Source organism: Ovis aries, chromosome 24, assembly GCF_016772045.2.
Source record: "Ovis aries strain OAR_USU_Benz2616 breed Rambouillet chromosome 24, ARS-UI_Ramb_v3.0, whole genome shotgun sequence".
Lineage (NCBI taxonomy): Eukaryota > Metazoa > Chordata > Mammalia > Artiodactyla > Bovidae > Ovis > Ovis aries.
Genome location: NC_056077.1, coordinates 33,927,018 through 33,943,394, shown reverse-complemented (window position 1 = coordinate 33,943,394; position 16,377 = coordinate 33,927,018). Strand labels below are relative to the sequence as shown.

The 16,377-nt window shown below is 52.3% G+C and overlaps 2 protein-coding genes across 2 annotated transcripts; one reads left to right on the top strand and one right to left on the bottom strand.

The window, feature by feature from the left end:
• Window positions 1-1,283: 1,283 nt before the first annotated feature.
• CLDN4 (claudin 4) lies at window positions 1,284-2,744 on the top strand. Its single transcript, NM_001185017.2, is given in 1 exon segment — window positions 1,284-2,744. A coding segment is annotated over 1 exon segment (630 nt). The 3' UTR covers window positions 1,914-2,744.
• An 889-nt stretch (window positions 2,745-3,633) lies between these two features.
• METTL27 (methyltransferase like 27) lies at window positions 3,634-7,876 on the bottom strand. Its single transcript, XM_060405911.1, is given in 7 exon segments — window positions 3,634-3,884; window positions 3,886-4,015; window positions 5,972-6,064; window positions 6,444-6,579; window positions 6,777-6,905; window positions 7,425-7,542; window positions 7,836-7,876. Coding segments are annotated over 6 exon segments (795 nt in total). The 5' UTR covers window position 7,542; window positions 7,836-7,876; the 3' UTR covers window positions 3,634-3,694.
• Window positions 7,877-16,377: the final 8,501 nt, after the last annotated feature.

Here is a 16,377-nt window from a genome sequence, read left to right as displayed (position 1 = left end):
CCTGGAGTTGAGCCAGGCAGCTCCCCCTCCCAATCAGGCCCTCTCCCTGGCAACCCCACCTCCAACTCCATCTGATTTAACCCTCCCCTTCAAAGTCTCGTGGGACTTTGCTCCCACTCTGGCTTTATCGGAGGACCGCTCTGTGTATCTTCACTAAGTAAACACCTGTTTGTTGGGCTGAAGTCCCCACAGTCTGACCCATGGCTTTCTCTTGCTGACTTCCCCCACCACCTAGTTCTGGCCAAGCCAACTTAGCTCCAGCAGCAACTGGCTGAAACTTCTGATCTTGGGGGTCCAGGGGTGAGGTGGAGCAGGCTTCCTTCTCTCTTTGGCCAAAAAGGTGTCTCCTCCAACACCCATCCTCCGCAGGATTGGGAAGCCAGGTGATGGTGGTGAGAGAGGAGGAGGGCAGGTGAGGGACCCAGGAGTCCAGGCCCCCCCGCAGCCCCTTGCTCCTTAAAACTGGACCTCACCAGGCCAATGTCCAGATCTCAGGTGAGGATGGTGGCTGGTGAGACTCTTAGCTATTAATAATTATCAGGCCAGTGATGAAGCTGATACAGACTCTGCCAACAGTAATCAAGGTGGGGCTGCTCTTTGGCATTTCCAGGACTCTATCCTCAGACCCTCTCCCTGAAGGTGGTCACACAATCCTCCACTCCCACCCCGTCCATCCATCGAAGCCTGGAATGAGGGAGCCCTGGGACATGGGGATCCTTCTCTTCAGGTCCCCAAACCCGGCTGGGCCTGACTCCTCCTCCGGCCCCTCAGGGATGTCCAGGTGCTTAGAGGCTGTGACTCAGTGTCTGTTTCCTGGGTGACCTCAGCAGGGGCCTGGGGGCAGGGGGAAAGGGCAGTTTCCTCTGAGACTGGATCGTGATTCAGGGGCCCAGGGCTGGGACCTGAAAGTCCCTTTGTTGGCAGGCTCAGGAATCTAGAGGAACTGGTCAGGGGGCGGCTCCAGGGACTGAAACCCCTCCCTCGGCCCCCGCCCCTCCCGCGGAGCACCATATAACCGCTCCAGTTTTGAGCGCACGAGCTTGTGGCAGCTGTTGGCAGGAAGGGAACTGGTCGGGTCACACTCGCTGGGTTTGTACCTCTGACTCTCTCGGGAGAGACGCCTGAGCAGCTCCGCCTGGCTTTGCCCCCGGACTCCCTTCCGGTGTAAGGCCTTGCTGTGAAGTAGCCGTCCGCGGCTCTTGGACTCCTACAGCCTCCGGAGGCAGGTCCTCAGCGCCGTTTCAGGTCCTAGACGCGCCCCGCCTCCTCGCCGACGCTGAGCCATGGCTTCCATGGGGCTGCAGGTGATGGGCATCGCGCTGGCCGTGCTGGGCTGGCTGGGCGCCATCCTGAGCTGCGCGCTGCCCATGTGGCGGGTGACGGCCTTCATCGGCAGCAACATCGTCACGTCGCAGACCATCTGGGAGGGCCTGTGGATGAACTGCGTGGTGCAGAGCACCGGCCAGATGCAGTGCAAGGTGTACGACTCGCTGCTGGCGCTGCCGCAGGACCTGCAGGCGGCCCGCGCCCTCATCGTCATCTGTATCATCCTGGCCGTGTTTGGCGTGCTGTTGTCGGTGGTGGGCGGCAAGTGCACCAACTGCGTGGATGATGAGAGCCCCAAGGCCAAGATTATGATCGTGGCCGGCGTGGTGTTCCTGCTGGATGGCCTGCTGGTGATGGTGCCCGTGTCCTGGACGGCTAACAACGTCATCCGTGACTTCTACAACCCCCTGGTAGCCTCGGGCCAGAAGCGGGAGATGGGGGCCTCGCTCTACGTGGGCTGGGCCGCCGCTGGCTTGCTGATGCTTGGGGGGACCCTGCTCTGCTTCAACTGCCCGCCACGCAACAACAAGCCCTACTCCGCTAAGTACTCTGCCGCCCGCTCTGCCCCAGCCAGCAACTACGTCTAAGGCACTACTGTTGACTCTTCAAAAATTTTTTTTCCTTTCGTCTTTGTTTCTCCCTGGACTGAGCTCACTACAAATCTGTGACCCTAGGCCGATGGCCTGGCCATGGGCAGCAGGGGACCGGGTCAGCAGCCCCCAGAGCCTCCTGGCCCTCTCGGACACTTTCTCAAAGCCACCTCCAACACCAGCAAGGAGGAATGGAAAGAGACTCCTGGGCCACCCTCCTCTGAATGGCTGTGGATACAGGGGGCTGGCTCCTGCTGGCCAGGACAGTTCAGCCTTGACTTTGCTTGGGCTCTGCCTCTGAGTGGGTGCTCAGTGGACCGAGGGGCCCGCGTGGACCACCGTCCCCCTTCTTCAATCCTCCCTGCTCCCCTCTGCCAGCATTCTCTGGCTGGGCCAGTGAGCGCTTAGGCCGGGTCTTGCCCATGGAAACCTGGGGCCATGAGAACGGCCGCCTTGCTCACCTACCTGCCCTTGGAGCTTAGTTGCACAGAGTGGACAGACAGGTTTAGAGGGGAGGGGTGGAGGTACTACAAACTGGTTTGGGTAGTGGTGGGGGAGGAGGCCATAGAGGTGGCCCAAGCTGCCTGCACCCCTTCCAGCCCCTGACCGTGGCCCCCGGCCCCTTGACCCTGGCCACCTCTGGATCCTCCGCCCCTACCAAGGTCACTGGAGCCTGGAGAGAGCAGGGGGAACACTCTTTCTCTGGCCCTCATCCCAGGAAGTCCTGGGGCTTTCCCCTGCCTCCTACGTGGTTTCTGTTTTGTAATTTAAGCTATTTGTCACGGTAATTGCTATTATTTTCTACAATAAATGGGACCTGTGCACAGGAATTCTCTGTATTGATCTGATTTCAGTTGTGGACATGGGGCGGAGGGGCGGGGTTGGAGGCCTGGGCAGGGGGTTTGTAAGGGGCAGGACCGCCATGGAGTGGCTGGGGTGGGAAGACTTAACAAAATTGATATTGGGGGATTGTGAGGCATGGAAACTGGCCCTGACCTTTGTAGCCACCTTGCTCAAGCCCTCTGTTTGTCAGTGTAAAGCCCAGGATCCTCGTCAAGTGCTGGGGACCCTAGAAGGGAGGACAGGTGAGAACAGCCAGCTCTGGGGGTTGGGCCACCTGCCCTCTCCCACTTTTGTTCCAGGTTTGTCTGGGCAGCCAGGCTGGTCGGCTCACCCTCCAGATCCTTTCTCCCAGCCTGTGTTCAGGCTGTCCCTGCCCTCAGCCTGGAATGTCTTTTTTCCCTCCTCCACCCTCTGAATCCTGTTAGTCCTGAAGGCCCAGCCCCGCACCTCCTCTTCCATGAAGCCTTCCTGTGACTCCTGTATGGAGGAGTTATCATCGGCCCTGGGCACATCCCCACCAGTGCTGGTGCTGACTAGTCACCCAGGCCCTTTCACCTGCCCAGCTCTGGGGCAGCCTCCAAGCTACGCCCTGAGATCTTCCACTCTGCATTCCGATCCCTTTAGAGATGAGGAAACTGAACCCAGGACACGTGAAAGTGTTTGGCCAGATGTGTGAGCATGGGTTCCTGTGTGAGCGGGTTAGAGGGAGGGGGCCCTCCACGCTGGGAGGAGTCCTGGAGTCACGCCTGTGGCCCTGGAGTGGCGAGGCCCAGTGACAGCCAGGGGTGGGGGCCCTCTTTGTCCTGTTTCTTCTCTCTGTCTCCCACTGGGACAGACGTCACTCTGGCGGGGGGTGAGAAAAACCACAGCGATGCCCACTTTGGGTCTCATTTAATAGGCACAGCTCTCCTGGGGGCAGGGGTGACTCACTGGCTTCATTTTACAGGCAAAGCAGAGGCTGAGGCCACAGGAGGGTCAGAGGCCAGCTGGGGGCTGGGGGCCGGGCCTCCCTCCCTCAGCCTGGGCTGCCGCCTGCTTCTGGTACAGGTAGATGATGCCGGAGATGAAGCCGTCGCTGTCGGAGGTGCCAGGCCCCACCTCGAGCTCGGAGGTGGCCAGTTCCCACCGGTCTACAGTCCGGGCCTCCAGCCGTTTCCATGCCCCAGCCTGCTCCAGCCCATCCAGGGTGGCCTCCAGCGCCTCTTTGTATCGCAGGTTGGATGGGTTGGTCCTGGTGGTCAGACACACCAGCCCACCTGGGGAGGGGTGGGAGGGGAGCAGAAGAGTGAGGGGAGGGCAGGAGCCAGGGACAGGGAAGTTGGTTTCCTTCCCACTCACATCCTCACAGGTGGAAGTATCTCCCAGCTTTGAACCCAGGGCAGCTGTTTCCCATCTCCAAGCCTCTGGGGCTCACTGACCCCTCCGCCAGGCATACCTTCTACTCCCCCAGCTTGATGGCCTCCTATGTACCCTTCAAGGCTCAAGCATCCTTTCCACTGGGAATTCTTGGCTGAATCCCCTTGACAGAGGGGGCTACCTTCTCACTGCTCACCCAGTCTGTCTGCTGGAGAGTATGGTTGTGTCTGAACGCTCACAGGCTTTGGACCTAGAGCAAGTCCCTTCACCTCTTGGCGCCTCAGTTTCCCAGCTTGCAAAGCGATGAAGGTTACCCTGTCTCACAGGAAGGCCAGCACACTCAATAAGCACTGGCTGAATGAATGAGTGACCTCGTCCCTCCAGGTCTTCTCTAGGCACCTACTGTATGCCCAGCACGGGCTCAGATATACTCAGGAGAGACAGGGGTCTGGAAGGCTTCCTGAAGGAGGAGGTAAGGAGAAGCAGGGTGCTACTGGTGGACAGGGAGCTTTGTAGACGAAAGGCTCTGAAACAGGAGAGCCTGTGACCATGGGCAGGCAGATTGGCCAGCTAAGGGGTCTGGCAAGCCCAGGCTGGGCGAGGTGGCCTGGTCTCCTTACTGATTCAGGTGATGGAAGTTTCCTGTCCCCCTGAGCCTGATCACTACCTCTCTCTGACCCCAACACAATGTCCTTGCCTCTGTCAGCCTCTGTGGTTCCCTGAGGGTAAGCCTGCCCGGACCTGCCCTGATTTAACCACAGCCCCTGCTGGGCCCTGGGGGCAGTGAAGCAGGCAGGAGTAGATGAGGTTTTGCTGGGATGGGGCACCTTCGGGCTTCCAGATCCTGTGCTTCAGCCAGGTCTGAACCACAGAATCCTCATACTTCATCACTCTCTACCTGGGACTTTGCTTAGACTGTGCACCTGCCTGTTACCCCCTCATGCCAGAAGTGGGAGATGCCTCTCTTCCCTGAATTCTCAGAGGATTGAACACCCACATTCCTGGGGCCCACCTCCAGCCTGGTCTTTTTCCCCTGGCCCCTTCCCAGGGAGTGTACGGTGTGTGTGTACCTTCTCCCCAGTCCAGAGGCTCCCATGGGGTAAGGCACACAGTAGGAACATAGTAACCACAATCCCCACCCGCACACCAGCCCCGTGTGTGGAGTTTATAGAAAAGGGCTTATATCTATCAGCTCCATTTCACAGATAAGAAAACTGAGGCCTCAAAAGTGAAAGAGACTAGTGGGGAAGCTGGAAGATGAGGGAACTGAACTGAGCCCCTACTACATGCCAGGATTGAAATGCAGGCCTTATAGATCCCGAGTGAGCAAGTGAAAGTCATTCAGTTGTGTCCAGCTGTTGCAGTTCCATGGACTACAGCTCTTCTGCCTGTGGAATTCTCCAGGCAAGAATACTGGAGTAGGTAGTTACTCCCTCCGCCAGGGGATCTTCCTGACCCAGGGATCAAACCCAGGTCTCCCACATGGCAGGCAGATTCTTTACTGTCTGAGCCACCAGGAAGCCCTGATAGACACTGCTTCACCCAATTCTCACTGCACCGCTTGTGGGGAAGGGACTGTGGCGCTCTGCTTATTGGTGAGGGTACAGAGGCCAAAAAGGAATGGAGCTGTTTCCGGTTTCCCAGTGGCTGAGAGGCAAGCTGACCACCTGGGTCTGTTGATGGTGGCCGCTGAGGCCGAGCCTGGTCTGGAAGCTGGTGGCTGAGATGCTAGGCTGTGTGACCCCAGGCACAACCCCACCCCACACCTCGCTTGGCCTGAGGGGTTCTGAGGCTTGTGTCTGTGCCTGTGGAGAAGGGAAGGTGTGCGTGGGCTGGTTGGATGGGCTGCTTCTCACCTGGCTTGGTAACTCGCAGGAGCTCAGGTATCGCGCTGCAGGGCACCTGGCCATCACTGAGGGCACCCACCATCAGCACCGCGTCAAAGGTCCCTGTGTAGGCGTGCGGATATGGTGTGGTGGTTTGGCTTCAGTGTGGCCTCAGACCACCCTGGAGGACGGTGTTCATGGTGGGGACTACAGAGGGACCAGGCCTGCTCCTGGGGTCTGCAGGACCATGATCCCTGGGGCCATATGGCAGCTGTGGCTCAGTCCTGGACTGAGATAAGGTCATGGGATGGAGGTTTCAGAGGAAGCATCTCAATGAGAGATTGTCCCTCAATGAGAGATTGAGGGGCTCGGTGTGGGAGGGGACTTGGGGAGGGCTAGGCAAGGGGGATGGCGTCTTGGCAAAAGGAAGGGACTCTGTCAGCTGTCAGGTGGGCTAGGTCAGAGGGTGGGCCTTGGGCTGTCAAGGGGGGAGGGGAAGTACCTTCAGCGCTGGGTAGTGGCTCCTGGCCCAGGGTGCAGAGGCTGAGGCACTGGTAGAGGCCACGGGCCTGGGCCTGATCCAACATCCCTGGGCTTCCATCCACCCCATGCAGCTGGCGGAAGCCCTGAGCCTGCAGCTGGGGTGGAGGACCCACTCACAGTTCACACTTGCCACCTCCCAGCTGGGTCCCCGCACCAGTGGGCCCCACGGTGGATGTGGCCCCAGTGTCTAGAAACAATGAGTCTGAGCAGGCAAGTGGGGATCTGGGGCTGGGTTAGTAGGAATTTAGAAGTAGGGGCTGACGGGAGGGAAGGGGGTCTGGGGTGGCCTCACCTCTGCAGCCACAAGGCCAGTACCACAGGCCACATCCAGGATCAGGGCAGCATGGTGTGGACCCAGAAGGGCTTGGGTGAGGCAGTCAACTGCGAGGCGGGGAGCACGGTACTGCAGGGCAGCCACATCCTGGGGACAGAATGCTGAGCCAGCCACCACCCCATGCTCCAGCATTCAGGGGCCCTTCTTGCGGGGTAGAGTCAGCCAAGCCAAGCTGTAGTGTGTGCTGGGGGCCCAGGACCTGGTGGAACTACAGTGAGGGGAGACGCAGGTGTGAGGTGCTTTTCTCTGCCAACGGGCCTTTTCTGTGGGCCTTGGAATCACTGTCTGCTTCATTGTGATCACTCACGGCACCTCTTCCAGGCAGCTCCTCTGCCTGGACTCCTGTACCTGGGTGAGGAGGTCTTGGCTCCTGGTCTCTAGGGGCTGCCAGTCTGGAAGAGGATCAGAGGGCAGGGCCACTGTGGTTGGGCTGAAGAGGAGTCGGATGGAGAGCAGACAGGACTGGAGGTTGCACCCAAATCTTACTTCACTCTCACATTCATCTCCCTGGGATGATGCTAGGCTTGCTTACTATTCCGGCTTTACAGACAGGAAAACAGGCCAGGTGAGCGGAGGAGAGCAGAGGTGAGGACATGGCTGATTTACCTGGTCATAGTTCGGAGCCCATTGGTCATAGAAGTGAAGCTTGTGGGCCAGGTCAGTGATGCCATGTGAAGCCCCAACCAGCGCACGCACCTCAGGCAGGCTCCTGCCCTCCGCCATCCTGCTGTGGAAACATGGCCCACCTCAAGCTCTAACCCCCTCCCACCCTCGTGCGCAGCAGAGGAGGCTGTCAGGACCCAGCCTCTGCCCGGCGAACAATGGAATCCCATTTCACAGGAGGGAACTCTTGAGCACAGAGAAGGCGAGGCTGGACACCTGGGGGCTTAGGGCTGCGGAAGGGGTGTTTCCCGCGGTGGGGGCCAGGGGGAGGACCTGCCCTCGTCTCCCAATCGGCCTTGGTGAGAGGGATTCCAGGATAGAAGGGCCCTTAAGACGTAGGTGGTCAGAACTCACCGCCAATCCGACCCGCCAGGGAGGTGGGTGGGCTCCGGAACGCTGGGCGGGGCCTGTACTGAGAGCCTGGCCCCGCCCCCATCTCCCTCAATGATTGGTTTTCCGCTAAGGGAAAATACCCAATCAGAGTAAAGCGTTGGCAACCCGTCCCTCCACCACCAGCCAATGAGTTCAAAGTTCTTGGGAACGCCTTCAGCCTGAAAAGATCCCAGAATCTTCACAGACGCTATCCCGGTGGAGGTGTATTTCTCTTTCCTCCCGGCTCCTGACGTCGTTTATGCATGCCCAAAACATCAGCTTTTAGGCAGTAGGAGCCTTAGAATTCCGGCGGGACAAAGAGGGACGTAGGATCAGCCTTCATTTTTAGATCACCAAGATCCATGCGAGGCTGTCCAGTAGAACTGATGACCGCATTGTTTTATAATACACGCTGTTCAAATGGCTGTTGAGCACTTGAAATGTGTCTAGTGCTGCTGAAACCAAACAACTCAGACTGGGACTCGAACCCAGTTGTGCTTCAGATGGGACATGAACCCACAATCTCTGGCTATGGAGCAGGCTCCTTTAAGCACCAGAGAAGAGTGGGTCCTGTAGATGGAGGAATCTGGGCCCTAGATTGTGTGGGGCAGTGTCCTCTCTACCAACCTGCATAGCATTGTAACATGAACAAAAAATAAACTTTCATATTGTTAAGCCACTGAGATTTTAGTATTTGTCTACTACAGTCACTATTTTATATATGATATATATGTATATGTATGTATGTATGAAAGAAATGACAACCCACTCCAGTATTCTTGCCTGGGAAATCCCATGGATAGAGGAGCCTGGCAAGCTACAGTCCAAGGGGGTCACAGGAGTTGGACACGACTTAGTGACTAAACAACAACAATATACATATGCTCTTTTTCATATTCTTTTTCATGATAGTTCACCAAAGGATATTGAATATAGTTCCCTGTGCTATATAGTAAGACCTTGTTGTTTATCCATTCTGTAGATAATAGATTGCATCTGCAAATCCCAACCTGTCCTTTGGCAACCACAAGTCGGTTCTGTATGTCTATTTCTGTTTTGTAGGTAAGTTCATTGATGTCATATTTTAGATTCCACATACAAATGATATCCTATGGTATTTGCCTTCATGATGCTAAAGCTGAAACTCCAGTACTTTGGCCACCTCATCTGAAGAGTTGACTCATTGGATAAGACTCTGATGCTGGGAGGGATTGGGGGCAGGAGGAGAAGGGGACGACAGAGGATGAGATGGCTGGATGGCATCACGGACTCGATGGACGTGAGTCTGAGTGAACTCCGGGAGGCCTGGCGTGCTGCCATTCATGGGGTCGCAAAGAGTCGGATACGACTGAGCGACTGAATGAACTGAATGAAACAGGAGGGCAAGGGGGCAGGGCACAACTTTTAAAAGGATGACATAGCTGTCAAAGGCATGACAAACTGGTTAGAACCCACTAGGTCCAAGATGGCAGAAGATTCAACTTCCAGCGGACCTTGAGCCTCATTACATGCTCATTGTAATTCACTGTTGTTGTTCAATTGTGTCTGACTCTTTGTGACCCCATGGACTGCGGCACATCAGGCTTTCCTGTCCTTCACCATACCCTGGAGTTTGCTCAAACTCATGTCCATTGAGTCAGTGATGCCATCCAACCATCTCATCCTCAAACCCAGTCGTGCCTCACAGGGGACATGAATCCAGCTGTGCTTCAAATGAGACATGAACCCACAGTGAACTGTATAATTCATTATGCATGTGTGAAGTAGCTCAGTCGTGTCCGACTCTTTGCGACCCTGTGGATGGTAGCCTACCAGGCTCTTCCCTCCATGGGATTCTCTAGCCAAGAATACAGGAGTGGGTTGCCATTTCCTTCTCCAGGGGATCTTCCCAAGCCAGGGATCGAACCTAGGTCTCCCCCATTGTAGGCAGATGTTTTAACCTCTGAGCCACTGGCATAGACTATATGACACACCCATCAGTGAGATGACAGGTCTGAGGCTGACCATAAAAGGCCAAAAATGGACAGTGGCCTGATTCCTGGAAATCTCCTCCCCTTATCCAAAATAGTTGGAATAATCTTCCCACTCATTAGCCTATGAAGTTACCTAGCCCATAAAAACTAACCACCCCATGTATCAGGGCCTCTTGCCCTCTGAAATGGCCAACACTCTGTGGAGTGTGTTTCTCTCTAAATGTGTTAATTTTTTTTCCGGAATAATGCTTAATTGTGTTTAATGTGATTCGAAACAGTTTTGTTAGACTGTGACAGCTGCTGTATCAGTGTGCATTAAAAAAACATCAAAATTGGTGAATTGTTGTGTAGCCATTTTAATATTGAAGATGGAAGAAAAAAGTCACATTTTCTTCATATAATGCTTTATTATTTCAAGAAAGGTAAAAACACAATTGAAATGCAAAAAAAAAAAAAAAAAAGGTTTATGCAGTGTATGGAAAAGATGTGACCGATCAGACGTGTCAGAAGTGATTGTGAAGTTTCATGTTAGAGACCTTTTTGCTGGATGATGCTCCACAGTCAGGTAGACTGGTTTAAGTTAATAGCAACCAACTGAGACATCGAGAACAATCAACATTATACCATGCGGGAGATAGCCAACATACTCAAAATATCCAAATTAAGCTTTGAAAATCATTTGTACCAGCTTGGTTATGTTAATCATTTTGATGTTTGGGTTCCACTTAACTTACTTGGAAAATACTTTCTTGACCATATTTCCACATGTGATTCTCTACTGAAACGTAATGAAAACCTTCTGTTTTTAAAGCAAATTATGATGGGCAATGAAAAGTGGATATTGTATAATAATATGGATGGAAGAGATTGTGGGGCAAGTGAAATGAACCCCCACCAACCATACCAAAGCCCGGTCTTCATTCAAAGAAGGGGATGTTGTATATATGTTGGGATTGGAAGGGAGCTCCTTCTGGAAAAATCAAGGGATTACTTTCAACAAGTACTGGTCTCAGATCGATTGAAAGCAGCACTCAGTGGAAAACATCCAGAATTAGTCAACAGAAAACACATAATCTCCCATTAAGATAAGGCAAGACCACATGTTTCTTTGATGACCAGGCAAAAACTGTTACATTTTGGCTGGTAAGTTCTGATTCATCTGCTGTATTTGCCAAACGTTGCACCTTTGGATGTCCATTTATTTTAGTCTTTACAAAATTATCTGAAAAAAATTTTAAAGTATTTATTGAATTTTTTACAATATTGTTTCTGTTTTATATTGTTTTGGGTTTTTTTTGATCATGAGACATGTAGGATCTACATGTAGGATCCCTCAGCCAGGGATCAAACCTGAAGCCCCTACACTGGAAGGCAAAGTCTTAACCACTGGACCACCAGGGAGTTCAGTTCAGCTCAGTTCAGTCGCTCAGTCGTGTTCGACTCTTTGCGACCCCATGAATCGCAGCATGCCAGGCCTCCCTGGCCATCACCATCTCCCGGAGTTCACTCAGACTCACGTCCATCGAGTCCGTGATGCCATCCAGCCATCTCATCCTCAGTCGTCCCCTTCTCCTCCTGCCCCCAATCCCTCCCAGCATCAGAGTCTTTTCCAAGGAGTCAACTCTTCACATGAGGTGGCCAAAGTACTGGAGCTTCAGCTTTAGCATCATTCCTTCCAAAGAAATCCCAGGGTTGATCTCCTTCAGAATGGACTGGTTGGATCTCCTTGCAGTCCAAGGGACTCTCAAGAGTCTTCTCCAACACCACAGTTCAAAAGCATCAATTCTTCAGTGCTCAGCCTTCTTCACGGTCCAACATCCATACATGACCACAGGAAAAACCATAGCCTTGACTAGATGGACCTTAGTCGGCAAAGTAATGTCTCTGCTTTTGAATATACCATCTAGGTTGGTCATAACTTTTCTTCCAAGGAGTAAGCGTCTTTTAATTTCATGGCTGCAGTCACCATCTGCAGTGATTTTGGAGCCCAGAAAAATAAAGTCTGACACTGTTTCCACTGTTTCCCATCTATTTCCCATGAAGTGATGGGACCAGATTCCACGATCTTCGTTTTCTGAATGTTGAGCTTTAAGCCAACTTTTTCACTCTCCTCTTTCACTTTCATCAAGAGGCTTTTTAGCTCCTCTTCACTTTCTGCCATCAGGGTGGTGTCATCTGCATATCTGAGGTTATTGATATTTCTCCTGGCAATCTTGATTCCAGCTTGTGTTTCTTCCAGTCCAGCGTTTCTCATGGTGTACTCTGCATAGAAGTTAAATAAGCAGGGTGACAATATACAGCCTTGACGTACTCCTTTTCCTATTTGGAACCAGTCTGTTGTTCCATGTCCAGTTCTAACTGTTGCTTCCTGAGCTGCATACAGATTTCTCAAGAGGCAGGTCAGGTGGTCTGGTATTCCCATCTGTTTCAGAATTCTCTACAGTTTATTGTGATCCACACAGTCAAAGGCTTTGGCATAGTCAAGAAAGCAGAAATAGATGTTTTTCTGGAACTCTCTTGCTTTTCCATGATCCAGCGGATGTTGGCAATTTGATCTCTGGTTCCTCTGCCTTTTCTAAAACCAGCTTGAACATCAGGGAGTTCATGGTTCACGTATTGTTGGAGCCTGGCTTGGAGAATTTTGAGCATTACTTTACCAGCATGTGAGATGAGTGCAATTGTGCGGTAGTTAGAGCATTCTTTGGCATTGCCTTTCTTTGGAATTGGAATAAAAACTGACCTTTTCCAGTCCTGTGGCCACTGCTGAGTTTTCCAAATTTGCTACAAAATTCTGTTAATGGAAAAAATTTCAATTCCCTGGAAGACTGTAAGAGGCACCTGGAACAGTTTTTTGTTTTGTTTTTTTTTTTTAGTTTTGGGAAGATGAAATGATGAAATTGCCTGAAAAATGGCAGAAGGTAGTGGAACAAAATGGTGAATACATTGTTCAATAAAGCTCTTGGTGAAAACAAAAAATGTCATTTATTTTTATTTAAAAAACAGAAGGTACTTTTTGGTCAGCTCAATAAATTCACTTCTTACCTATCACTTTGTCTCTCCCTGAAATCTTTCTGCAATTAGACATAAAGAACCTGAACTTTATTAGGTCCTGAGACCAGGAGTGTGGACTCAACTAAGAGACAATGGTTTCTGGCTGAGTTTGAGTCCTGGTATGTGGGTTTAAACCCCAATCTGAGGTGCATGGTTTTATTAAGACTCAGAAAGAAACTTTGGGACTGCGCTGGTGGTCCAGTGGTTAAGACATCATGCTTCCACAGCAGGGACACAGATTTGATCTCTGGTTGGGAAACTAAGATGTCACATGCCTCTTGGTGTGGCAAAAAAAAAAAAAGAAACTTTGACCTTCCCCCTAAGTGCCTAAAATATTTAGATAGCGCTATGGCCATAGATATCTGCAAAGAATGTGAGCTAGGTGTGGTGGGGGGAAATTCCAGGAAGTGCCTAGAGATCAGAGTCCTCTCTCTGCCCCATTATCTCTGCTTGGCCCAGCACACATTTGTTTACCAAACATGTACTTTTCTGTCGATATCAATGGCCTTCTTCCTTTTTTCTTAACCTGTTTGTTTATTTATTTGGCTGTGTTGGGGCTTTGCAGCACTTGGGATCTTTACGTAGCACACTCTTTTTGTAGGTCTTTCTGTTGGGTGCACAGGCTGTCCAGTTGTCACTCATAGGCTTAATTGCCCCTCAGCATGGGGGATCTTCCTTTCCCAACCAGGGATCGAACCTGAGTCCTCTGCACTGGGAAGCAGATTCTTAATCACTGGACCACCAAGAAAGTCCTGCATTCTTCCTTTTTGACATTCCAGACCCCTACCCTAACATCCTCCTTATCTTTAGCTGACGATGGTATTTAAAGCGAGTGTTTCAGCTGTTTTGTTGAGTTACTCCATTTTCCCGGGGTCTCTTCCATGTATGTTGTTGTTAGTCGCTCAGTCGTGTCTGACTCTTTGCTATCCCATGGACTGTAGCCCGCCAGCCTCTGTCCATGGGATTTCCCAGGCAAGAAAACTGGAGTGGGTTGCCATTTCCTTCTCTAGGGGATCCTCCCCACCCAGGAATCGAACTCACCTCTCCTGCACTGGGAGGCAGATTCTTTACCACTGGAGCCACCAATATATGTTATTAAACTTCTGTTTGATTTTCTCTTGTTAATCTCATGTCAATTTACATCTTAGGTCAGCCAGGAGAACCTAGAAGGGTAGAGGAAAATTTCTTTCTCCCCTGAAAGAGTTCCCCTGCTGAGTTTATGATTAACGTCTATCCAAAATGTTGTTCTCTTTCTTGTCTCACATCCGCTCCCCTCAGGATTGAGGAGTTCCAAAGAAAAGCGGGGAATGAAACCCTCCTGAGTACAAAAGCCTCTCTGTGTTGCCAGGTTCCTGTTTATAGGAAATGGCTTTAGTCTCCTAGGCCTGCCCTGAGTTCCAAAGAGCAGGCACAAGCATTACTAACTAGGGAAGTGAGGAGACGTGAAACAAAGGAAAAGCAGTTAAGCGAGAAAATAATGACAATAATTCAGCTATAAAAGAGTCCCAGTTCCTCTTTAAGGGACAAACGTAATCATCTGACACGTATCTGGGAGCTGTTCTGCAGGAACTAAGGCCCCCACCCAGGTGGAGGATGGTGACTCCATGCTGAGACCAAAATGTAGATTGCAGATTGGTCAGTTGGAAATGGGGAGGTTGAGGATGGAGCTTGATGACATTCCTGGAACACCACCTCACCAACTAATCAGAAGAAAGTCATGCACTCTGCAGCCCTTTCCCCAAGTGTTGCCTTTAAGGACCCTTCCCTGAAAGCTATCAGGGAGTCTGGGTCTTTTGAGCACAAGCTGCCCATTCTTGGTGGGCTCTACAATAAATGCTATACTTTCCTTCCCCACAACCCTGTGTCAGTACCTTGACTTTGCTTCATGTGGGCCAGCAAACCCAAGTTTGGTTTGGTAACACCCTGACACCAGCCTTCCCTGGGGACTCAGTTGGTAAAGAGGCTGCCCTCAATGCGGAAGACCCGGGTTCAATCCCTGAGGCAGGAAGATCCCCTGGAGAAGGAAATGGTAACCCACTTCAATATTCTTGCCTAGAGAATTCCACGGACAAAGGAGCCTGGTGGTCTACAGTCCATGGGGTCACAAATAGTCGGACACGACTGAGTGACTAACACTTTCACTGACATCAGCCAAGATCCCAACCCTGACCTATCTTGGCCTAGAGCTATACCGAGAACATGTGAACCTGCTGCACATAAGAGACCCCTGAGTGGCTCAGCTGGGAAAGAATCTGCCTGCAATGCGGGAGACCTGGGTTCGATCCCTGGGTTGGGAAGATCCCCTGGAGAAGGGTATGGCTACCTGCTCTAGTATTCTGGCCTGGAGAATCCCGCGGATTACAGTCCATGGGGTCGCAAAGAGTTGGACACGACTGAGCGACTTTCACTTCTGTGTACGTGTGGCTTCAACAGAGAGGGATTTACAGGTCTCAGACAGGAAGCATGGTCTGGGGTTCAGTCACACCATCAGGGACCCTGGCTTTTGTCCCCTTCTCTCTCTGCCTCCTTTTGTATGGAGGCCTTTGTCCTCATGTCTGTGGCAGTGACTACACCTCCCAATAGGACAAAGGGGAAAGGGCACAGAGCCAGGCCAGCTGAGTTTATTCTGTCACCAAAGCTTTATTAGAAGCCCCACCCCATGACTTCTGCATCCTCCTATTGGCCAGAATGGGTCACATGACCACCCCTGAATCATCACTGAGTTGGGGGGAGGTGGGGTGGAGATGGCTAGCTCAACCAGGTGACACCTGGGCCCCATCTCCGCAGCCTCGTGTGCCATTTCGGCCCATAAATATTTATTGTGCACCTTCTGTTTGCCAGGTCCTGGGCAGGACACTGGAGGCAGTCACAGAGATGACTCCACCCTTTTCTGGTGGTGATGGTGAGGGTGGGGTGTCTTCTCCCGTCCTAGCTCTGGTCACCCACCCCCTGCATGTCCAGGACCACTTCTTTGACTGGGGGTGGATGGGCGCTATGAGGGAATGTCACTGTGGGGAGTGACCCTTCACGTAAGGTGGCTGGCTCCGATAGAGGCAGCTTGGTTAGACCAGCAGAGGGTGGCCTTGGGTTGCTCTAGGAGAAGCCCTGGCTGGAGGGGGTGTCCCTGGTGGGGGCCGTTTGTCCGGTCTGCTTTTTCATGTGTGGTTTTTTGGCTGCAAGGCATACGGATCTTAGCTCCCTGACTAGGGATCAAACCCTCACCCCTCGCGCTGGAAGGCACAGTCTTAACCACGGGACCACCAGGGAGGTCCCTCAGGTCTGCTTTTGTAGCCCCTCAGTGCTGTCCTGCTCATCGGCCTGCACAGTTTGTGGGCACTCATGTCTAAGACTCCTGCTGATACAAGGGACTTGCCATGTAAGATGTGTGTGTGGGGCGCTGGTGAACTCTGGATACCACTCTGCTCCCGCCACTCGGGCATGGCCCCAGGCCTCATGGACTTCTCCCCCTGTAACCCACTCTATTCCTTCCCCTGTTCTAG